Source organism: Bicyclus anynana, chromosome Z (genome assembly GCF_947172395.1).
Source record: "Bicyclus anynana chromosome Z, ilBicAnyn1.1, whole genome shotgun sequence".
Lineage (NCBI taxonomy): Eukaryota > Metazoa > Arthropoda > Insecta > Lepidoptera > Nymphalidae > Bicyclus > Bicyclus anynana.
Genome location: NC_069110.1, coordinates 16,390,892 through 16,416,187, shown reverse-complemented (window position 1 = coordinate 16,416,187; position 25,296 = coordinate 16,390,892). Strand labels below are relative to the sequence as shown.

Genomic DNA, 25,296 nt, shown 5'->3' with positions numbered 1-25,296 from the left:
GCAATCTAAGGTGGAAGCGGCTAACTTGTTAGGAGGAGGATGACAATTCATACCCCTTTCGGTTTCTACACCGTACATCGACCGACATCGTACCGGATCTCTAAATCGCTTGACCGGCACGTATTTGTAGGGTGGTAACTAGCCACGGCCGGAGCCTCCCACCAGCCAGACTTGGACCAATTAAGAAAACCCCAATCGCCCCCGGGATCGAACCCTACCGACAAATACGTACCGCCAAGCGTCATAACTTACCATCAGGTGAGATTGTTATCAAGGGCTAACTTGTAAAGATAAAAAAGAACCTCAAACTCTTTACTATATATAAATATTTTGTATTTATTATAGGCTCAGGACATCCACGCGTCCCTTCGCAGTTGGCTAACCTCCAACACTTCGTCCGAAGTCGCTGAGAATATGCGCATACAATACGGAGGTTCTGTGACTGCGTCTAACGCTAAGGAGCTGGCTGCTTGCCCCGACATAGACGGCTTCCTCGTCGGCGGAGCAAGCCTTAAACCGGAGTTCTTAGACATATGCAATGCCCAAGTTATGTGTTAGACGGCAGTATATCCTAACCGTTAATTTGCCAAGCTACTATTTACTATTTGGCAAATCTTTTTGTTGGGACCTTGTCCCCCAAAGTTTATCGATGTTAAACAAATCAGTATCATATATTATGTGTAATACATATAAATTATGTTTTTTTTCTTTTTTATTTTAAGACTGTTCCTGCAAATTATTTGATTGATTTTGAAGACAGTTGTTTAATTCCAAAGATTTGATTCATGAATATGTGCAATCTGGAATAATTCGCTTGTAATCAAATAAAATATTTCGTAAACATAACTATCTGTGTGTTTACTCTAGATAAAAATATACTCATATGTGTAAACATATTTCATTACGTTTAAGCATTAATGTTTTTGAAGTTTGTTCTTATTACTTGTATGGTTAAATCAATATTTGATTTTGTATTTTTTTTTTCTGATTAAGAACAAAATTTCATTACATTTAAGTATTCAAGTTTTTGAAGTATGTTCTTGTTACTTTTATAGTTAAATCAATATTTAATTTTGCATTTTGTTTTCTGATTAAGAACAATAAGTTCAATGCTTGTACTTCTGTGTCTGTATACTACATAATAAACCTTTATTGTCTAGTAAGAACGTTTTATTGATTTTATAAGTACCTAGTATACCCAAATTAGGAACTGTTTAGCGTTCTTTTAAAGAAAATTGTTGTCCTTAAGCCATACTAACTAGTTCACTACAATAGGGCGTAATTTTAATTAAAACTAGTTAGGTACCTTTTTTAGGGTTCCTTAGACCTTAAGGAACTCGTTTTACCGCTATTTTTCGATTTAGGATCCCGAATCATTAGTAAATTATGATGGTTTTACGAGTAAGAAAAAGTCAAGATTGAAAAGAAATTACAAAAGTAGGAGATATTAAAATGAAATTAAAAGGAAAAATATAATAATTAAATAGCAATTGTCATATAGAGTGATAGTCGATCAACTAAATGAAGTCTGAGCACGAAAATTCCAGACGAATTCCGTTGTCAATTAAGTTGTCAGTAGATAGCTCAGAAACTGGTAGAATTAGAAAGCCGAAATTTAGCATAGTTATGTGCAATATAATAATTAGGTCTAAATATAGTGATATATAGACGTAATTAATATATTGTATTGCAGGTCGACCCCCCACCAGGTGGACGGACGACATCAAGCGAGTCGCAGGGATTTGCTGGATGCAGGTGGCTCAGTATCGTGATGTTTGGAAGTCCCTACAAAAGGCCTATGTCCTGCAGTGGACGTCCATCGGCTGATATGATGAGTGATATAATTTTTTTTCCCTTCCTCCTTCCCTATATGCTAAGTGAGGATGATATTTTTATCGTCTATTGGTGTGGGGCATCACAATCGGTATTTATGTGCCTTGAATAAGAGTGCTAATTTAATTTACGGAACCCTACTCTGGTTGTGGTCCGACACGCATTTGGCTGGTTTATTTTCATTGTCTTAGCACGGTTCGGGCTTAGAGCTTTAGGTATTAGTTTATATCAAATATGAAATAATTTACCCTATTAGTTTAGTGTCAGAAGTATATTATGATGAATTTCTCTTCAGAATTAAGAATACAATGCAGAATTAATAAATTTTTACAAATTATATTATTTGAAAATACTCGAGACTATCCATTAAAGGAAACAAAAAATTTTTAATAAAAAAAATACAACCGACTTCAACCGAACCGAATACAACTGAACCGAATACAACCGAATTAATACATCACCGGCTTAGCACCGCCTTCATACTGATCAGCAGGTAGAACATATTATGATGTTATTTTTCGCTTTTTAGTTTAGTGGGTACGTTTTTAAGTTTTGAAGTCGGTTGTATTTTTTTTATTAAAATTTTTATTATTTTTCCATTTTTAGTGTAAAATTTCATCTCAAACAAATACATCAGACCCCTAATGACAGTCACAACCCATCTTGGTACAAAATTCTCAGCAATACAAATTAATCAAGCCTAAGCACAAGGTAGCTACCGTAAACCGTTAAGGGGTTCCCTTAATTGACCTTGGTCTTCATCATCAGACCCCTAATAACAGACAGAACTCATATAGGTAGAAAGTTCTCAGCAATACGAATTAATCAAGACCAAACACAAGGTAATTACTGTAAACTGTTAAGGAGTTCCCTTAATTGTCCTTGGTCTTCATCACCAAACCCCTAAATGACAGTCACAACCTATCTATGTGGAAAGTTCTCATTAATACAAATTAATCAAGCCCAAACACAAGGTAACTGCTGTAAATCGCCGAGGAGTTTCCTCGTCAGTTTTATGACTCCATCATCAGATCGATTTTAAACCTTCATAAAATTGTAGTGCTTAAAAGTACTAAATGGAAAAGTTTACGAACACACTAGACACCCATATAATTTTCGAAAGTTTCCCTCAATTTCTCCAGGATTCCATCATCAGATCTTGACATGATGGCAATGGGACCAAATGGGGACTATACCGTTTCAAACAAAAAAAGAATTTTTGAAATCGGTCCAGGCGTCTTTGAGTAATCGGTGTACATACATAAAAAAAAATACCGACCGAATTGAGAACCTCCTCCTTTTTGAAGTCGGTTAAAAATATCACGTTTTAAATCCATGCAGCGCCATCTAGTTGAGCTTTGAAAAACTTTAATGTACTTTACTCCCACCAGGTGGACTGACGTCATCAAGCGAGTCGCATGGATTCGTTGGATGCAGGTGGCTCAGTATCGTGATGTTTGAAAGTCCCTACAAAAGGCATATGTCCTGCAGTGGACGTCCATTGACTGATATGTTGATGATGATACTCATATATAAACTGCCTCATGGTCCAATGAGCCTATGTGGTTTCGAATCACGAGGTCCTGGGGTCGAATTCTGGGTATGAGATACCTACTGAGCTTATTTTTCTACGTTACTTTCGGTAAAAATTCTCATTCCGGATTTGTGAGTTGGTGGTGTTACAATCCCGTGCATCGGAGAATTTAGAATGCTTTTCGGGTGTTGCTGTTTCCTGACACTTATATTATTATTACTATAGTAATAGGTATTATACCTAAAGCTGAAGAGTTTGTTTGTTTGTTTCAACGCGCTAGTTTCAGGAACTACTGGTCCGATTTGAAAAATTTATTTATCAAGGAAGGCTATATATATTATCCCCGTATTCCTAAGGGAAAGGCAACCACGCAGGTGAAACCGCGCGGCGTCAGCTAGTAAAATATAAATACCTTTAGCGAGTGAATCATAGATGATACATTATGAATAGACTGCTTCTAGGTAAGCGTGCTCCAATCTTAGACCGAATTACTTTTTTTCATCTGACGCAATTGTAGTCAAACGTCAAATCTTTTTTAAAGATAATATCATCAGGTATTATTATGAACAATTACTGACGTGTTAGTTTTAAGATTTACCAAAGTAAAAATGATATTAATACTTAAAACTCTTACCATTAGATCTTTTAGTAAAACCAATTCGAAAATTTACCTTTCCAGGTATAAGGTCCACATTTATTAATTTTTATTTTATTTATTATACATAATTATTTACTTTATAAATACATTTCAGTTAAGCATACAATAATATTATCTTAAAATCTTAAAAACCATGCCAAATACAGATTTCAAAGAGTTTTGTTACTTCGGCTTGCGAATTTTGTCAGAAAATATTTTTTGATATTATGGGATTGTTTATCAATTTCTATAAATAAAATTGAAGTGTCTGTCTGTGGTTTCAAAACAACTGGTTGGTCAAGTGCTTATAGTTATTTACACGAGACTAATACACAATCAAGCATTTTAAAATTGTCTGTCTGACTGTTTGTCCGGCCTAATCTCTAGAACGGCTGAACCGATTAGAACGGACTTTCACCAGATGGAGGAGGTTACTGAGAAATATATAGACTCTCCTGGAATAATTTATGATTCCCACGGTTTTTATGAAAAACCGTATTTCACGTTTAGGTACTGAATTGCGGGCGTCCGCTAGTTTCGAAATAAAAGGCAGAAAAAGTGAGAGTAGAAATCGCTTACCGAAGGTCATAAATTAAAAACAACATAACAAAAAATATATATCTGTTTAAGCTTGTACCAATAAAGCCCTTATTTTTCCCTACCTACTACTAGTAAAACACAATGCCTCGATTTAGTGGGTGGCACTGTAACCTGATATTTGCAAATTTCATTTCCCAGAACTATGGAACTTAGGTCAGGACGGAAACGTATTACAACCGTATAATTTTTACTTTACTTTTAACTTATCTGTTCTGAATAGTTGCAAGTATCAAGTAAATATATCTTCTGTTTTAGTCAAATACAGCTCGTCCTAATATTGGTAGATGTTTCACCACTGGCTCTCCATACTTGAACACGTCTTTCACAGGACTGCACCACGATGCCAGGAAGGACAGTATGAAAAGCACGAAGAATATCTTGACTAGTAAGTCCAGGACAAATAAGCTAATGAAAAACAAAGACAAATTATTAAGCAGAACTAGAGATAATATTCTTTTAATATAGATATTAATAAAAAACAAAAATGAGTTGACTTAAAAATATAACCATAAAAATCCCAGATTTAATTTTTAATAAAAACGGAATTGTGAAATTACAATAGAAATTTAAATCATGTCCGTTATCAGTCACTTATCTTCGTGGCAAGTAGCAACACTTTGAAAAGCATTGTTAAAGTTTAAACTATAAAGGTCTAGGTGTCTGGTCGGGCTGTATGACCCTGTTATCCAATAGATACCTCTTAGTGGGTGGTCTACCAACCACTAAGAGCTACCACTGCGCTTTTCGGTGATGGGATCAGCGACCGAGCAACATACGACGATGTTTGCAAAATATTCTATTGATTGACATACAAGTGTCTTAATAAATAGGTATTAGGTATATTTATTTATATTATAAAGAGGCAAAGTTGTTGTATTGTAGGGGGATATACTAAACCGATTTTGAAAATTCTTTTACCACTAGAAAGCCACGTATTTGTTAGTTGTTAAGCGTCCTAGGCTATATTTTATTACCGTATTCTCACGGGTGAAAAGGGTCAGCTAGTCTGCTTGTAAAGAAATACATATATATTAGCAATGAGTACTTACAAATTGTGGTAAGCCCTGTTGATAGGGATTTTGCTGATATTTTCTTTAAGGCAGTAGATTCTTCCACCATCGATACATTGCTGCATGTACTTTTCTCTGTCAGCCGACGTCGAGTCAGTGTTAAATATAACTTGTTCTTCCTTGTTTAACTTTGATTGAATACCGTCATAGTTAGGACAAGGGAAGCTCCACGGTCTCATTGTAAAGTATTGTAATACTTCTAGACCTTGACTTATTCTGTCTTGTATTCGCACCATGCTGGAATAAACATGTATTGATTATTGCCTAACCTTATTTTTATATATTTAAAATTACGTTTACTTTTTTACGCAGCAGAAAAAACTGAAACCGTTAAGTGGCACAAGTATGCCTCTCTGACTGAGAGTTACATATTTGTACCTTTTGTCGTGAAGACCCATGGAGTCATGGAGTCGCAGTGCCATAAAATTTCATCGAATCGTTACACCGCGGCTAGTTGCCTCGACTGGTGACAGAATTTAACTATATTAAGGCCTTTCTTGATGAGTACTGTTTACCAACAAAGAAATTATAAATGAAGGTAGAAAACTCATATTATTTCATAACTTATTTATTTTAAATCATGTAAATCTCATCTGTTTGTTTATAAAATGTTATTTAAAATATATTAACCATATCTAATTGTCCTAAGCTTATTAAAATCAAATTTATTTTCATTAATTTAAGAACAAGCTACATAAAATTATTATTAGTTGTGAAATGACTATTAATACTGAGGGTATTAATAGTCATTTCATCATCAAGAAAGGCTATAGTGTAGGCAACTTTTTTGCAATATTATCTATCATTTATTTCACACTAATAATTAACAGATGAGGGTATATATTTCTAACGCCTGATCTTAAACCATATCTGTCAATACTTACAAACGTTTTTGACCCAACAAATATAGCAGAAGATCGATTAAATACGCAGGCAGTAGGTGGAAGAAAATTCGCTTGAACTCGTGAATGAAGATATTTGTTGTTATGTCGCCGTTCGGATACCATAACGGCCAAGCGAGTGGATACTTGCGGCCGTAGTCTTTGCCAATCTTTATGACTTCGCCCCAGGTTGTTTCTTTTTGATGTCCAATATTCGCATTGTAAACTGGTATTACATCTGGCCTGAAAACATCATCATCATGAACAATCCATATTCGGTTCACTGTTGAACACGAGTCTCGTCTCAGAATAAGAGAGGTTGCACTGGCCAAATGCGGATTGGCAGACTTCACACACGTAAAGAATTAAGAAAATTCTCAGGTATGCAGGTTTCTTCACCGTTTGAGTCACGTGATATTTAATTTCTTATCTTAATTGAGTTTGGACCGCACTGGTTCGAAAGGTTGCAGATTTCAAGACTCCATATCCTCAATATATTTTCTACAGGATATCATGAGGAACAGTGGCGGGTACTTCATAGATACCAATATTGAAATACTGCCTACCCTGAGGACTCATTACAAAACTATATTGGGGAAGGATTTTTCATTTTGTGAGACTTTCATGTCTTTTTAGGGTTCCAAACGTACGTAGTACAAAAACGGAACCCTTATTTTGTCATGTGGATACCCTATTTAGAAAGCTTGTGAACACCACTAATGAGGAATCATGTCTCTAGTCGCTACACCGTTAGCATTTGGCAACTCCTCGCTTGATACCTTTGAAGTACTCTTTAAAAAACTTTAAACTATGTGTTTCAAAGAGTTGTAGTTGTCTTATTAATATAAACCTTTCCTCAATATTTAGAATCATCATCATCATATCAGCCGATGGACATCCACTGGACACAGGCCTTTTGTAGGGACTTCCATACATCACGATACTGAGCCACCTGCATCCAGCGAATCCCTGCGGTTGATGTCGTCAGTTCACCTGATGAACTGGTGGTGGTGGTGTGGTAGATAATTATAGTAACCAAGTAAAAAAAACCTTTGAACCAACAGTCTCTAAGATAAGCTTACTTACTTGTTACTCCTTGATCCTTCGATCATACCTATAGCTATAATGGCGTTGATTGCTAAGTCCACGGGTATCACTTGAGCTGTAAGACTTCCATCGCACAACATGGACCTTATAACACCTTTCCCAGCGCCGATCATCAAACCGATAGGCCCATTCAGGTTGTCTACCCACCCGGCAACAGGTTCTTGATAAGAAGGGCAAACTGAAATGATAAGGTAAATATAAGGTAGGGCAGGGGCAAGGTATTGCAGGGTAAAGGTAGGGTAGGTGTGGGGTAGGGAAAGTTTAGAGGTATGGTAGGTGTAGGGATGGAGCAGGATAGGTAAGGTGCACAACATCTAATCAAACACAATTTCATAAATTCTTTCAGTATTAGATAGCTCATTTATCGAGGAAGGCTATAGGCTATTATATTATCCCCGTACTCCTACGGGAATGGGAACCACGCGGGTGAAACCGCGCGGCGTCAGCTAGTAAAATATACATTGCGATTGACACTCGCGCTCATTAGGTACAATCATTATTTACGAGTCTGTCAAGTTCAATGAACGACAATTACTTTTGAAACCTTCTGGTTTTTGTTTCTATAAAGATTTAAAAAGAAACCTAAACCTATTCATTTAATGTTTTTTTCTTGAATAGTTTTTTAATTTATTTGAAAAATACAGGTAACTGTGTAACCTGGCCAAATATGATCACTAATTACATCTAGAGGATATTGAAAGCCAAGCAAATATAATATCGTTAACGAAAAAATATTGGAATCTTGATTCAAGTATAATAAGTATAGAGTAGAAGTAGTAGTAAGTAGAGATAATGTAGCTGTTTAAACCGAAGTAAAGTTGTTATTTATAAACGGTCTCTTTAGCGCACTTGTGGTAGGGGTCAGGGGGCTAGCTGGGCATTTGCCCAGAGCAGCAAAAATGAGGGGCGGTAAAAATGCTAGAAGTATAACTTTCAACTAGTTTAGTATTTTTACATAAAAAACTAGGCTCAAAAAACTATACTATTCTGACTCTGAATAATTAAAGAAGTATTTTTGGCGTACGTCTATGTAAAGGGCGGCAAAATGTATCCTTGCCCGGAGCGGCATAATTGCTGGATCGGCTTACTCTGGCTCTCAACAGAGAGGTCGTGGGTTCGATTCCCAGCTCGGCTTAGTTTACAATTTTACAATTTCTAAATTGGTCAAGGTCTGGTCTGGTGGCAAACGGCAAAGACATAGGGCCAAGCGATTTAACGTTCCGGTACGTGATGTCTTACCTATACTAGGCCGTACTATGACTGAAGGCAGGTGCTCCCATTCATCCTCTACGACACTTTCGGCTAGTCTCTTTGAAAACGTGTAGCAGTTTGGATGCGGGCCGAGAAGCGACTTAGTGAGCGAAGCAATCTGATTATCATCGAGCCACTCAATCAGGTGCATCACATCCGAAGGTTTTACTGGTGGCTCGTGCGTCTGCAACAGGGTACTTGACTCATATCAAATTTAATATAAACAATATTAATTTTGTGTAGTACATGGAATAAGGGTCAGAAATATATCGATGTTAATTAATAAAAGTTAAGGATTTCTTATAAAATTTAATTTAAAACTCTTTTACAATTAGAAAACCAGGTTATTTGTGAGTGTTATAGGCTATATTTTATTCCCGTATTCTCACGGGATCGGGATCTACGCTGGCGAATAAACGGGGCGTCGGATAGTTGTGTGTAAAATAAAGGTTACCTCTTCTATATCAGCTGTCTACTGACAACGCTAGTCTGTACATCACTCATTCTTAGGTACTTTTGAATGTCTATAATTCCTTGGAAGTATTCAAAGATAATTGGCTTCCAAAAGCATATATTTAAACTAAGTATACCTACCATATTGCCACAAAACATACCTTCTCTTCTAAAACCCTGTAATCCGGATAGCAGAAGGCGGTAGACAAATGTACGAACACAGCTAATTTTTTTAATCTCTTTGCAACATTCATAGTTCTTTGCGTACCGCACGTGTTCATGTTAACGTTGTCTTTGAGGGGAGCTTCTAATCTTAGGGTTGCTGCAAAATGGAATATCACGGATATTTCTTCTGACAATAGCTCTATTTCTCTGTCAGACAAGCCGAGATTGTCGAACAGAACATCGCCCTGAAGTGGCTTGATTTTCGTAAATGCTGATGGGTTTTCCTTTTTCAATCGATCGAAGAGCTGTGAACGTAACGATTGATTATAAAATTATTGTAAAGATGTAAGTTTTAAATGGTGAAATTGTCACTTGAATTACTAAATACTTAATAAATAATTTGCATGCCAAATTGGCAAGATACATTTACCATCTACATCTACCGACCACCTGTATATATAATGCATGTATCTGCAAATAAATTGATTGATTGATTGATTGATTGATTGATTGATTGATTGATTGATTGATTGATTGATTGATTGATTGATTGATTGATTGATTGATTAATTATATCATATCGAGGGCAAACAAAAACTTCACAAATGCAAATTACATTACATATTGTAATTATTATGGTTCCGTGCCTCAAAAAGCAAAAGCGGATCCTTTATAAGTTTATAGGATCACTTTATTATCTGTCTGTCTATCAAACCCTTTATCTCGGGAACGTGAGCATTGAGTTCGAATTAAACTATAAATTCAGGTGACTATTACTTGAAGCTGTGAAAAAACTTCTATTCTAGTTAAATAATAAAGTGAAATTACTAGAATATACATTTTCATGGCAGAAATTCTTTCTATAATAACATAAAAGTTTAAATGTTGTTACAATATGTCCGGATCAAAGAAAATTGATAATTTTGATTTCAATAGAAACAATCGGATTTCCATGTCCCATTTTAATTAGTATTTATGTTGGCGGTCTAAATTTTGAACTGAGTTAACCGATCAAGCAAAAACTTGAACAGATTTTTAATTACGTACAGAATACGGAACCCTCGGTAGGCGAGAACGACATGTAAATGCATTCTCTTAAAAAAGCGTTGCTTCTATATTCCCCTAAAGTAACTTGTCACTAGTCAACTAGAATGTACGAGAAGAGGCATATTATCTACAGTTACTTGAGTCCAAGGCCGACTATTATACTCGTAGTTGCTCATAACACCATAGTTGTGAAATTGTTTCGGTCTAGTTGCTGGCGGTAAAAATTGTGATCGTAAGTATTATTAGAGGATAAGGGCTCAAATCAAATTAATCCAAAACAAAATATATTTAGGTAACAGTCAGATCTCATTGAAATAAAGACCAAATTCCGCCTTCCAGCTTGCAATATGATTATGAAAATACCTCAATTATTCAATTATAATTCGGTCGGGAGTCGTTGGCAAGCCCAATTGTTGATTTTAGTCGTTACTGAAAAAAACACGAGAGAAAAAAAGAACGTCTGAGAAACAAAAATATTTTTGATATGTACGCCTTGAATTAATAGATCACTGCCTTGGCACCCATTTTTCCCTTTTTAGTTATTTAAAAAATAATTATTGTGTAATTTTTTGAAAAGTTATAGGTTAGCATGCACAAAGTCAGGATTTATAGCTCTTGAAAATCGGATTTACAACTATCAGTCCAATGTAGGTTCCTTATTCTCACCATCACCACATTTCTTGTTGTGTAATTCTTTATGGGTATAGAGGTACTTGGGATAGTGTTAGTTAACTCTCAAGGGATCCCTTAACCCTACAACGATCACAAGTTCGTGACTCCACTCATGGTCATTCTCTGCCATTCTAGGGTTTTATTTAGGTTACAGTTTGATTTGTTAAGTTGTTGTTAGGTTGTCCTGACAAATATTGTAAATTATAACCTTTGTTTGACATTGGTTTTCTTATTTATGTAATCCACTTCTGAGTCTGCTAAAAATGGGTTTAAAACAAAAATAAACCTAAGGCTAAGTTTGTTGTGGGCTCTTCTCGGGCCAAGGTGCGTTTGTAACCCTCGTAACTTTAATTTTGAGTTTTAGATCAATTAATATTATTAACTGACGTTTCGAAAGCGCTTGTAAACTACTAAACTAAATGAATTCCGACTTTTGACTTTGACTTTCCATATTTTCTGAAAATATCTAGTGGGTATACCCGTTGAAGGTCAATATCATTTGCAATTCCCTTGATGAAAAATTATCTATTGGGCACCTAGTCCATTAATCATTTCTCAAAATATGTATCTATTCAGTTCGGGTACGACGAGATTGCTCTTAAAACGAATAATCGTGTCATGGTCTTAATGTTACGGTAATCGATAAAATATCGACATAGATCACTTTCGTAATGCAATCGAGTACCTATCTATAAGATTTTTGTTATTGTATTCTTTTAAATTGCCAGGCGTGGCCAAATATGTTTCACATATTGATATTTGGTTGTCAGTGACCACCTGTTACCACTATCAGATCATTTTTACTACGCACACGGGAAATGCGGAACCAGGTTCGCGCTACTAGTGCCATTAATATTGCCAAATGTTCATAGAGATTCTCACGATCCATATACCACCAAGTGAATGGTGCCATCCCTACGATGCGTTTAATACCAAATCATTCGCTTCAATGTTTCTAATTTGAACTGCTAAACTGTGGAACATCCTTCCAGTGTCATATTTCTTGTTTCCACCTTTATTTTAAACACCTTCAAGAGGGTATAGGTATTATGTAGGCAAGTGCGCCCCCATAAACTATAGCTTGGCAACTTCGTAAATTAGCACTTCCGATGTTCCGCGCGCGGCGGGGGGCGTGTAGCGATGAAAGAAAAACCCACGACTAATGCACCTCACTTCCCCGCACGCAAGATTTCATACCCGCGCAGTCTTTCCCCCTGTCCCACACCCTCCGGAATCGGAGGCAGGGTCATATCCACTGGGCTATCACGGCTCATGCTTGGACAATCTAGTTAAAACTAATCTTTTTATTTTATTTTTAAAACTTATCTCAAAAATTTTCATGTTTTTTCCGATTTATATAATTCTAACTCACCGGCAAACGTTGCATGTCAGCGAACCGTTGCTTGATCGATTTTCCTTTTTTGGGTCTCATTAGCACATACACATTTCCGATATCCGGTATACTGAACAGCAATTTTTCCACAAGGACTTTGCCCATGAAACCTGTTCCGCCCGTCACTAGGACGCTCCTACCTTTGTAGAATTCCCTTATCGACATGTCCGATGTCATTTCTGTAACAAAAAAATTTAGGAGTTAATAAATGCCTAAATTTAGTTAGTTCTTCCTAAAAATAGGCACAATTGTGAAGTCGGTGTTATGTTGGTCTTGTTTATTATCAATCAAATATCATCATCATCATCATAATCATCATTTGACGGCCTCCATGGCGCAGTGGTATGGGCAGTGGATTTACAAGGCGGAGGTCCTAGGTTCGATTCCCGGCTGGGTCGATTAGTTTTCTTAATCGGTCCAGGTCTGGCTGGTGGGAGGCTTCGGCCGTGGTTAGTTACCACCCTACCGGCACAGACGTACCGCCAAGCGATTTACGGTTCCGGTACGATGCCGTGTAGAAACCGAAATGAGTGTGGATTTTCATCCTCCTCCTAACAAGTTAGCCCGCTTCCATCTTAGACTGCATCATAACCCAGGTGAGATTGTTGTAAAGGGCTAAATTGTAAAGAATATAATTTTTTTTTTAATTTTTTACCTACAATGAGGACAATTCAGGAGCCTTGACTCTTCCAACCTCTATATTTGGCTACTGTAGTACCTATGGTGTAGGAGCGTGGCCCGACAAACTTCCTAAACTGAATGACTTAAAAACAGTGATCATCGTGAGATTCGGCGGTTTGAACTCCTTTCACTGACAAAGTAGTTTCTCGAATATACCCAACCACGTGTTTGATTGCACTACTATTAGGGTTGTCGGTTGTCTACATTAAATGAAAAATATATATTATTCATTAGATAGAATGTTGGCGATATAATATAACATGGTGATAACAAAAAGTGCACTAAAAATACAAAATTGCAAAATTTTCACTTAATTTTTATCTTTTTTATTATTCTCTACAAATATAAAGAGTTGAAAAAAAAATTTAATAAAAAAAATTCAACCGACTTCCAATTCAAAATTAATCTAAATTAAAAAGCAAAAAATAACATCTTGCTTATGTGCTACCTTCTGATCAGTTTGAAGGCGGAGCCAAACCAAAGATGTTTTAATTAAAGCCGTTTAAATTACAAAATTTCTGTGGTTCTTTTAGAAACGGCTTTAATTGAAAAAACACGACACTGGACTGGCACCGCCGTCAAACTGATCAGAACGTAGCGCACACGAAAGATGTTATTTTTTGCTTTTTAGTTTAAATATTTTTTAAACGACTTCCAAAAAGGACCTCCTCCTTTTTGGAAGTCGGTTAAAAAAGAAAAATCAACGCAAATTTCAATATTATGTATTTAGTATTTAACGTAAAAAAAAGTTTCTTTTAAATGGCAGCCCTAATCTTAGTAGTAAACGTTTTGCATAACCATCCGTCCATCGACCCGGTTTTACTAAATAGATAACGTCATTTTTGGTGGTAGCTCTGTTGTGGTACCTACCTATGACGTTTCATTCGAAATACGATACCTATAGATTAAAAAAAATTATTCATAGTGTAACTAGATCTACGCTAACCCTTATCTACGTGCACAGTCATTAACACGTTCGCTGCGGTACGAGGTCAATGGACCTCGTACGCCTAGCGTCTTCAAGCGTTACGAGGTCAATGGACCTCGTACCGCACCACATAAAGTTTTAGTAAGAGAGGAAAGTACAGAAATGTCAGTGCCGCAGCGAACGTGTTAACATGTCAAAGAACAGAAGTTCAAATACGGTCATAATATATATAGATACCCATTTGGTGTTTACGAAATTGTTTTAAAAGCCGAAAGACTATACTAGGTTAGGGTTAACGTAGTATTTGCACAGTTGGTAGAACGGAATTCTCGGAATATTCCATTAACGGTATACCGAGAGCCTGCCATAGTCAGATATACTTCATTTTAGGAAAGCTGAAAGTTTGTCAGTCTATGGTCCCACCACGACCACTTTTTTTTTGACGACCTACTTTTTGAAGACCTCCGTGGCGCAGTGGTATGCGCGGTGGATTCACAAGACGGAGGTTCAGGACTGGCTGGTGGGAGGCTTCAGCCGTGGCTTGTTACCACCTTACAAAGACGTACCGCCAAGCGATTTAGAGTAAGATGTCGTGTAGAAACCGAAAGAGGTGTGGATTTTCGTTCTCTTCCTTATATGTTAGCCCGATTTCATCTTAAATTGCTTCATCACTTTCCATCAGATGAGATTGTAGTCAAGGGCTATAGCTTGGCAAGTTCGTTGCTGACAATCCCATGATATGCGGGCGACGGGGGGAAAGGACTGCGGGGCATCTCCACCCCCTCCCGGCCCGCGCGGACCATCGGGAGTGTTACGAACGAATTTGCCAAGCTATAACTTGTAAAGAATAGAAAACAGCTATAGGTGAGTACAGTGGGCGATTATAGAGTTTGGTTAATGACAGCTTTTTTTTAAATTTCGTCTGAGATATAATGAGAAATCATTCCTCTAGTCGCCAGACCGTAGCTTGAGCTTGTAGCAACCCTTAGAGGCTCATACAGTTCTCTTCAAAATACCTTTAACGGTGTTTATTTATTTTATTATTTATTTTAAATATAAATATACATTTTTTACTAAACTTAATATAACTTATCAGTGTGACATAAACTCAATATTGAGTTTTTCTGCACACTGCAATCGTCGTCAGCACTTGGAGTTCACAATTAACAAGCAAATATATAAAACAACAACATACACAACACATAAAATATAATACAATAATAATAACTTATAATATAATACAAAACGTTTCTGAAGGCTTGTCGCGAAGCTAAGTGATTGTCCTTTGGGAGATGAATTCTCTATTTTTTTTAGGATTTTATTTTCAATTTAAATGCCTTTATTATTCTTTACATTTTTTAAATTGAACAACTTTTACATTTTAATAAGTGTAAGAGTTTTAAATTTATTTTTCCATGTACTCGTATATTAGTGTACCTGTTTTAAGTTTTGTATTGTTTTTAAGTAAGTCTTATTTCTAATTAATTTAATTTATTTAACTAACCCTATCTAGTAACTACTAGGACCCTGCCACGGATGAGAGGATTACAACGGCGGTAGCCTGGGCTGGGGGTTGTCCTCAGTCTGCAGTGAAGGTGGATGTCGTGCAGCCGGGCCTCATAGGAGTGAGCTCGGTTATAGTTCACTGCCCGGTGGACGCAGCCAAGAGGATTTGCACACTGAGCGTCTGTTGGTTGGCTGGAATTCCGCCGATGTCCGTGCACTTGAGCAACGCCCCTTGCGCTGCTTTAGATGCACGAGCTGGGGGCACACGGTCTCCGTTTGCCTCTCAAAGAAGGACCAGAGCAGACTGTGCTTTCGGTGCGGTGGAGAAGGACATAAGGCGGCTGAGTGCGTGGGCACTGTGCGTTGCGACGTCTGTGCCAATGTGGGCTTGTCGTCGGGGCACATAATGGGCAGCAACAGCTGTTGCCCCCCTTCTGTTAAAGGAAGAAACGGCCCCCAGCCGCGGGCCATCGAAAGGAAGAGTCCAGCGCGGGAGGATACTAATATTCCGTCATGAACCAGACACGCCATATTAGCGTCTGGGGGTACTGCAATGCATCGCACAGTGCATCTCCTCCCACCCTCTGAATGAAGCGAAGAGGGCGTCGGGATATAAAAGTGCATGCACTTCGCGATCCTTTTACATCCCAATATAACACAGGTGGCCCCGCTGGGTTTTAGTTGGTATTCTGGTATTCAGCGCGTCCCACATACCCGGTAGTAGACTGCACAGCTGTGGAGTCTCCGGGCGGGATACGGGTGTAAACGTATTTCCCAGCGACAAAAAAAAAAGTGGGTTTTGGGTAGGGTAATGGTATGGTAGGTATACGTCAGTGGTTGATTGTGGGTAGGATAGGTATATGGTAGAGGTAAGTTAGTATTAGAGTAGGATAGGGTAGATGTATGATAGTGATATAGTAGGGGTAGGGTTTAATGGGGTAGGGTAGGTGTATGGTAGTGGTAAAGTAGAAGTATCGTACGGGTGGTGTAGGTGTAGGGTAGATGTCTGGTAGGGAAAGAGAAAGGTATGGAAGCAGTATCGTCTGTCTAGGGTAGTGGTATCGTAGGGGTACGGTAGGAGTAGAGTAGGTAGGGTTGTTGAAATGTTATAGGAGTAGGGTAGAAGTTTTGTAGTTCTAAGGCAGTTGTATAGTAGAGGTAGGGTAGGTGTATGGTAGTGGTAGGGGTAAGTATCTTCGCCAACTTCTCGGGTGGGAACTGATTGCCTAATTTTATTTTTTTATTTTCTAAAGTTGTAAATACTTACGTAAAAAAAACCGGACAAATGCGAGTTGAACTCGCGTGACGAGGGTTCCGAACGTTGTTAATCTATCATGTTTTTGAAAACTGACCTGAAATTGTTAATAATACCTATATTTTTTTACGTTTCTTCTGGACTTTTTGTTTTTTTTCGTTTGTTTGTTTTTTTCGTTAAATATTTATCTAAACCTTAAATTATTATAATAGTATAGTAGTATAGTATTTAACAAATTAACAAAACTTAACATTAGTTTTGATGAATAGGTTTAATAATAATAATAATATGTAAGTTGGTAAGCTCAGTATTGAATGATTTACCACGTTAGTTAAAAAAGATGTAAAAAAAATTTAAGAGTTTCAAAGTTTTCCAGAAATCTTCAAGTAGAAAGCTAACTTCAATATTTTTTTTAAAATTTTAGGTTTGGTAGTTTCGAAGAAAAGGTAGGGGGAATGGTCTAATTATTCTTGAATATCTTGAAAACTATTTATTTTAAAATTACAAAGAAATATATTTACCATCCTCTTATCGAGCTCGTTTGTTTGATGTATCACACGATGCAGTTAAAATGGTTTTTTTTTTTAAATTTTTCATCTTGCCCGCCAAAAGTGACCTTCATATTCATAAATTTTATATTACTGAGGTTTTCCGGTAGAAAAATCTTTAAGTAGAAACTACCTTATGTATTTTTTTTAAATTTTAGGTTTCGTAGTTTCGGAGAAAAGGGGGGGCAATGGTCTGTTTTCTAGAATATCTTGAAAACTATTTATTTCAAAATTATAAAAAATAGTAGATTGTTATACAAGGGGCTAAAAAGACCCATTATATACGAGGTATTATTAGGGCCCGAGACGAAGGCGAGGGCCGCCTAAATAGAAACCGAGTTTATAATGGGTTTAGCCCCACGTGTTACACTCTGCTTTTCACTACGATTGCGAGAAAATAAAATAGTTTAGTACAATATTCAATGATTTATTTTAATTGAAAATTAAATGTAAAAAGTCTACAATTTTGGATATTAAGAGAGATGCTTTTACCCGGTAACATAATTTCCGACTACTTTGAAGATGAATAATGAATATATGAGGTAAACGTGGGAGATAATAGTTTAAAAAACTCCTTTCGTAAGTGAATCCATTCGTTGTTGTTTTCTTCACTTATTAAATTTTTCGTAGGTATCGTAGGTAAGTATTTAAGTAAATGCGTATCGACTTTGATGGTAACAGATTGAAAATTTCATCCATCTCCAAATTAGGATCACCATTCTCACTAGACGAAGACAATAATAACAATTATTGTTGAAAAATATGTAAGTTACGGTCACAAATTTACAATGAATTTCGGAAAAAAATCAAGTGTGTATTATTCACGCCAATTGTTTTTTAAATTCTCGCTTTTTAATTTTTTTTTTCACATGAGAAAAAGGCAAAGGTATTACACTGTAAAGGATGTCCCATGTCTTCAAATCTCGCTCTATTCGCAACTCAATAAAAATTAAATAAAAAAATAAACGCCTTCCACAGACAAGACGCTGCATTTCATTCCAATTTAAAGCTTTTTATTTATTTTTCAAAACAATCAGGGCCTTACCTATAATGATTCTATTTTCGAATAAAACCTCCTCCGTTTTATAGTAGGCTAGTACTTGGCTAGTACCCGTAACAGACAAGAATTAAAAAAACAAAATTACTTTAGCCCCTAGAGGCTAATATGCTTGTTTAGCCCCGCTGTGGAGTGGTAATATGACAGTGTTTTTGAGCAAGAGTAGTGAAAAATATAATTGCGATCCTCTGACCGTGCTCGTTTGTTTGGTGTATCACACGATGCAGTTAAAAAAAGTTTTTTTTTTAAATTTTCATCTTGCCCCCCAGAAGTGACCTCCATATCCAAAAATTTCAGAGTTTCAAAATTTTCCAATAATCTTCAAGTAACAAGCTAATTTTTGTATTTTGTTCCAATTTTTAAATACAGTAGTTTCGGAGAAAAGGGCATGGTCAATTGTCGTCTATTTGTTTAAATAACTTGAAAGGTATTTTTTTTTCATTCTAAAAAAATACAATTTAAATCCTCTTACCAAGACCTTTCATTTGATGTATCACACTATGAAGTTAGTAAAAGTTTTTTTTTCAACTTTCCATTTTACCCCTCATCGTGCCCCAATATTCAAATTTTATCTATTCACGATACATCCCTGTGTTTGAGTCACAAGAATTGCTATGCGTACCAAATTTCAATTGGATTGGTCCAGTACATTAGGAGAAAACAGACAGACCTTAAAATGTGCGCGAGGGGGATTATAAGGGTTCCGTTTTCGTACTACGTACGTTCGGAACCCTAAAAAATCTAAAAGCTTAAAACGGAGAGGTTGACAGAGATTAAACTTTATAGTTAGTTAATTTTTAAACTTGATTTAGTATTAAAATTATATAAGTTGAAACTTTGCAGTTTCATTATACAATATTCATAACTATCGTGCTAGAATTGGGCTTTGCTTTGCCTTTACAATAATTCTTTGAGTATTAATAACTATAGAAATATACCTACCAACTTTCATGTGTATTATGAGTCACATTTCACCTGAGCAAAGCCGGGTTTATACTTCTATACTAGTACTCGTATTATAAATGCGAAAGTAAATCTGTCACTCTGTCTGTCTGTCTATCTGTTACCTTTTCACGGCTAAACTGCTAAACCGATCAAGATTAATTTTGGTATTTTCATAAATGGGACCTTAGAGCAGAACATAGGCTACTTTTATCCCTAAAATTAAAAGAGAAGGAGGTGAAATAGGGGTTAAAAGTTTGTACGGAAAGTCATCCATTTTTAACCCACTTCAAAAAAAGGAACTCGAATTAAGGAGGTTCTCAACTCTAGTCTATGTTTTTAAAGTTACAGTTATAATAAATTGTGAATTAATCATGAAGAAAATTACGTAAATGTAATGTAATTTAAGAAATTTTAAAATTGAACCTCTAAATTAGTAAAATAAGTAGGGGTTGTTGGTTTACATTGATTTCCACGCAGAAGAAGTCGCGGGCGAACGCTAGTTGTTTTATATTTTTACAAATGCTAATATTAATTTAGCTTGGTATGTAAACTATGTAGGTAACCAATAATGTAAAACCTGCCAATAGATGGCGCTTTATCATTTTATATCGCGCTTCAAGAGTTCGTTTTGAATATCCATAATAGTCTATTGTACACATGCCTACAACGGCACCGCAACAGATTCCAAGTATACAAATTCAATTTTTGAAACGGGTACCGTTTTGGTACCTGTCAGAATTCAGATGTACAGATCTATAACAATACTTCTAAACAAGCTGATAATATGTTATTAGTCTCAGTTATTAAGATCCCGTATTTAAAATGACATTCACCTTCACCGACCTGTTTTTTTTTCATCTTTTCAGTTTTTCACTGGTTTGGGTAAGAGACATATTTCATATTCATACCAATCGAGCGAACGAAAGTACATACATTTACTATTTTTTCTTCGTCACAACTCTTGGGTTGGCAGGTATAAACAGGTAAATCGATACTAGTAGCTAGCACTGCAGGATAATTCATTATCTTTGACGTACCTATGCTACTTGACTTATTAAACGAAATTGAGATTCTGTGTACTGGTAGCAAATGTCATCCGGTGTCTACTGGTGGATACCATAAAATATGTAGATGACATTTCTAATTTCATTTTTTATTATCAACCTATTAAAATATTAGGTTGATAATAAAGACCAAAATAGTGTATAGGACAGCTGGTCTGGTTAATGAATAAAAGTTAAGTTAAATGTCATTACGGACACGGCGGTAGATATAGGGTTGTTTGTGAAAATCATGTTTCTTTTAATAGGTTGATAATAAAGACCAAAATATTGAATAGGCCAGCTGGTCTGGTAATTGAATTAAAGTTAAGTTTAATTTCATTACGAACACGGCGGTAGGTATAGGCTGACAACACTGTCCGCAGCTCTCGCACGGTGAGGTGCGGTGCGAGGATTTTACGAGGTCAAATCGTCCCATGCCAGTGTACATAAAAAAGAAATAAACAATGTCTCAAACTTTCAAAATGAAATCGAAATATAATTGCATCATTGTCTGATGTTTGTCGACAAGAATATCATTTTTTGCTTTCACGGTCAGGGTCACTGTCACTTATGAGATAACCAATCTACGTAGCTGTCGGTTGTCATTTATTATATATAAATACCGAACAAGTGTGATTTGGACTCGCCCACCGAGGGTACCGTAGATAATAAATATTTGCTTAACGGTTAATTTCGATGATAGATTAGTTCAAATACAGGCTATTTGTTTTACGATTTAATACAACTATGTATATTATGTGACACACTCGTAACAGGTGTATGTGGGTCATCATCATGGGGTAGGATAGGCCTACCCCTACCCTACCCCTACCCTACCCCTACACTACCCCTACCCTACCCGTACCCTACCCTATACCTTCCCTACCTTATGGACCGATTTTGCTAAGGGTAGGGGACCCTTAGCAAAATCGGTCCAGCCCTTTGAGCATGGTGCGATGACCAAGGGAAATAGAGACTTCTATGCTAGTATTATAAAGAGGCAAAGTTTGTGTGGTTGTAGGGGGTAATCTCTGGATCTACTGAACCGATTTGTAATATTCTTACCAATAGAAAGCTACGTTATTTGCGAGTGTCACAGGCTATGTTTGAACCCCATATTCACACTGGAACGGGAACTAGGTACGTAATTGAAAGCGCGAGGCATCAAACAGCGGTATTTCTGCGTCTTTTAGAAATTTTGTATTATCTCCGAAACTATTTAACAAATTAACATACTGTAAAGGGAAAATGTTATCTCCATAATATCCTTGTCATTATTAAATAATTTATTTTGATAAGGATTTAAGTTTGGTAGTATAAATAATGACGTAAACCCAAGTATTTAAAATTAATATTTTTTAAAACACTATAGATACTATATCTGCTAAAATATAGAAGATATATAGTGTTACGGATTTATTTTTAGAACTTTTAAAGACACATAAAGCCTCCAGACATTGATTTCAATTTTACACAATAGATAAGACAGCGCATGCGAATAAGTCTGTTTATGAGGAATTTCGGTCCGACTTATATGACAAAAACAATGATAACTCTGCTAATATATATGACACCTCTATAAAATATAGCCTATAGTACTCCTCGATAACGTAGCATTCTACTGTGGAAAAAAATTTTAAAATCGGATCAGTAGTTCTGAAGATTATCCCTTTCAAAGAATGTTAAAAACTTAAAAACTTTACCTCTTTATAATATTAGTATAGATAAAACGGCTTGTTGTTGAACTGCACTAAACGATTGTGTACTTAGTTCTAGATAAGTAGAGAACTCTTGTCTGAGTTTGTTGTGGGCTCTTCTCGGACCGAGGCGCGTTTAGAACCCTCGTAACTTTAATTTTAAGTTTTCGACTTTTATTGACATAACTTGACGTCAAAAGTGTTTGTAAACTAAGACATATGGAAATAAATGAAATTTGAATTTGAATTAAAGGTTCCGTTATTTCCTTTTGAGATTCGGAACCCTGAAAATGAATTTGTTTTCGTTAGTCCACTTAAAGACAAAGATGGCCCAACTGATTTGCATATTATTTTCTCTGAAGCATAATTACTTTATATTTAAATAGTAGGTAAATTATAAGAAACATGTCGTTAGTCATTTAGCTTCAGGGCAACCCTTTGAAATAACACCGTTAAATATTAAAGTTTTGTTTTGGTTGAGACTGAATCCTTGAAACCCGCCGACTTCCAAATTCACGATGGTCCAAACTAGTAGTACTATGGTAGTATGTACGCTGACAAACATTCAGTTTTTTTAAATGACCAGTGTTTGATAACCAATGAAATTGTTGCAAAATATTGGCTCAGTTTGGTTATTTAAGGGGTGCTTAATAAAAAAATACGGACCAACAAATCTCCTGGCAACATTCAAAATCATAATCTGCATGCTTTTTTGAGTACAAAATGCGTAAAAGTTTAATATCTCCTATAGAATAGCGGCGTCACCGGGGAATTTTGGCGAGCGCAGAAGCATCGCCTGATAGGGCCCGAAGGCAGAAGCAGAGTAGATGGGAGGTACGACTATCTAAGGGCGTTTCCTCTGACTCTGACCTCGGCTTAGAGGGCCGATCGGGAAGGGTGTTTTGGCCTGAGTGTATCAGTCCGGGCGCCCCCGAGATCGTGAGTTAAAAAGCCCTCGTCTGGGTGACGTCAGATATCGGGGATCTTCTCGGTGACTTCGGCATCTTTATTTGAGACTTCAAAAGTCTTCAAGGACTGTTATATTGCTTGTCGCTCAACGCAATTAAGCAAGGTTATGTAGGTACGCCACAAATTGCATTTAGAGTGGACCACGCAGATAATTGCATCATTTTAGACGTTTGTGGAAATTGGTATTACATGATTCAATTTTCGTAACTTGAACCTTTTTTATTTTTCTATACAGCGTGATCTAAATGACACAATAATATAAGGTTTACGAAGTGGTTCGGTAGTCTGTGGCGTCGCATTTGAAATAGGTACTCTGTGTGCTTTGACTTTGCGTGGGGTATTACAGGGTCCCTGATTTCCTACTGCAGTGTGGCGAAGTAGGACATTTTCCTAGCCTAAAGCGTAGAGGATGTGGATGGAAAAGATGTGCTGCACGGATATGAGGGCCGATAAGATAGCTATGAGCCATCTTTTTTTTTCTCTACAAGTTAACCCTTGACTACAATCTCACCCTGATGGTAAGTGAATGATGCAATCTAAGATAGAAACGGGCTAACTTGTTAGGAGGAGGATGAATCCACACTCCTTTCGGTTTCTACACGACATCGTACCGGAACGCTAAATCGCTTGGCGGTACGTCTTTGTCGGTAGGGTGGTAAATAGCCACGGTCGAAGCCTCCCACCAGCCAGACCTGGACCAATTAAGAAAACCTCAATTGGCCCCGCCGGGGATCGAACCCAGGACCTCCGTCTTGTAAATCCACCGCGCATACCACTGCGCCACGGAGGCCATCGCAATCTCATCTAGCGGTTAATCTGCAAACCATACCGTTGCGTAGCGGAATATTACTCCAGTGGCCACCACACGTCGACGGTACGGTACGTACTAGGGTACGCCTCTGACTTTATCTGCGAATAATTAGTGTAAGCTTTTATACCCATTTATTTATGATTATACCCTAACTTACCCCTACCCTACGCATACCCTACCCTACACCTGCCCTACCCCTACCCTACCTCTACCCAACCCTACCCCTACCCTACCCTACCCCTACCCTACCCCTACCCTACCCCTACCCTACCCCTACCCTACCCCTACCCTACCCTACCCCTACCCTACCCCTACCCTACCCCTACCCTACCCCTACCCTACCCCTACCCTACCCCTACTCTACCCCTACCCTACCCCTACCCTACCCCTACCCTACGTTGAAATTTTTCCTGAATTTTCTTTGTTATAAACCTCACGGAGCCCGAGATCTTTCCAACGAATGCAAAACCTTGGAAATCGGTTCGTGACCTCGGACGAACTCCTCCACGGAAGGCGTCCAGGTGTCACGGTGGATGATGTCATTTCTGACGTACCTCGGAGCTCCTGAGGCAATTTTTTAGTAAAGTACTATATACATAGGTTATTCAAAGCTCATCTAGATGGCGCTGTATCTATTAAAAACATGGTGGTTGTTTCATCTAATGTATATGACACGAATATTTAAAAAAAATATCTGTAAAATTTTGTTATTGCGTGTTTTATATACAATAAATAGTCCACCAATTTTACCAAGATATGTTACTAATTTTACTAAAATAAAACAAAACCTTAACGCTTTATATTAAATATAACTTCAATCTCTTTTTAAACCTTGGGGTAGAATTTTGAAAAACCTCGAATAAAATAATTATTCTAAGTATTTTTCTGGTAGTACATTCCTGGTTTTACTTTCCATTTAAACTTTCAACCCTTATTTCACACCCCACCATTTTTATTTTAAGGAGAAAAAGTAGCCTATGTGCTGCTCTCAGCCACTATACTAAAATTAATCTTGATCGGTGCAGCCACTTAGCTATGAAAAGGTAACAAACAGACAGACAAACGGACAGCTAGACTTATTTTCGCATTTATAATATTAAGTATTAAAGATTGATTGAGTTTTTACAATATGAATAAGTTTTACGCAATTTAAACATAATGAGCTTGCTACAATAATAATAATTTAAAAGATTTCAGTTTAAAAAATATAATT

At 36.8% G+C, this 25,296-nt stretch overlaps 2 protein-coding genes across 3 annotated transcripts in view; one reads left to right on the top strand and one right to left on the bottom strand.

The window, feature by feature from the left end:
• The window catches only part of LOC112046330 (triosephosphate isomerase), a gene marked incomplete in the record, with an annotated part of 4,086 nt that extends 2,927 nt beyond the window's left edge, over window positions 1-1,159 (top strand). The window contains 1 exon segment of the mRNA XM_052890685.1: window positions 344-1,159. Within this exon segment, the coding sequence (XP_052746645.1) occupies window positions 344-558 (215 nt within the window).
• A 2,870-nt stretch (window positions 1,160-4,029) lies between these two features.
• The window catches only part of LOC112046326 (putative fatty acyl-CoA reductase CG5065), a 36,479-nt gene continuing 15,212 nt past the window's right edge, over window positions 4,030-25,296 (bottom strand). The window contains exons 2-9 of one of the 2 annotated variants that reach the window (XM_052890693.1): window positions 24,102-24,181; window positions 12,623-12,822; window positions 9,528-9,836; window positions 8,902-9,097; window positions 7,642-7,840; window positions 6,559-6,798; window positions 5,654-5,911; window positions 4,030-5,009 (exon numbers count right to left, since the gene is read on the bottom strand). In XM_052890693.1, coding sequence (XP_052746653.1) covers window positions 4,856-5,009; window positions 5,654-5,911; window positions 6,559-6,798; window positions 7,642-7,840; window positions 8,902-9,097; window positions 9,528-9,836; window positions 12,623-12,820 — 1,554 coding nt within the window. In that variant the 5' untranslated portion in view covers window positions 12,821-12,822; window positions 24,102-24,181 and the 3' untranslated portion in view covers window positions 4,030-4,855. The remainder of the gene's footprint in view (window positions 5,010-5,653; window positions 5,912-6,558; window positions 6,799-7,641; window positions 7,841-8,901; window positions 9,098-9,527; window positions 9,837-12,622; window positions 12,823-24,101; window positions 24,182-25,296) is intronic. The other variant, XM_024082935.2, reaches the window with a different exon arrangement.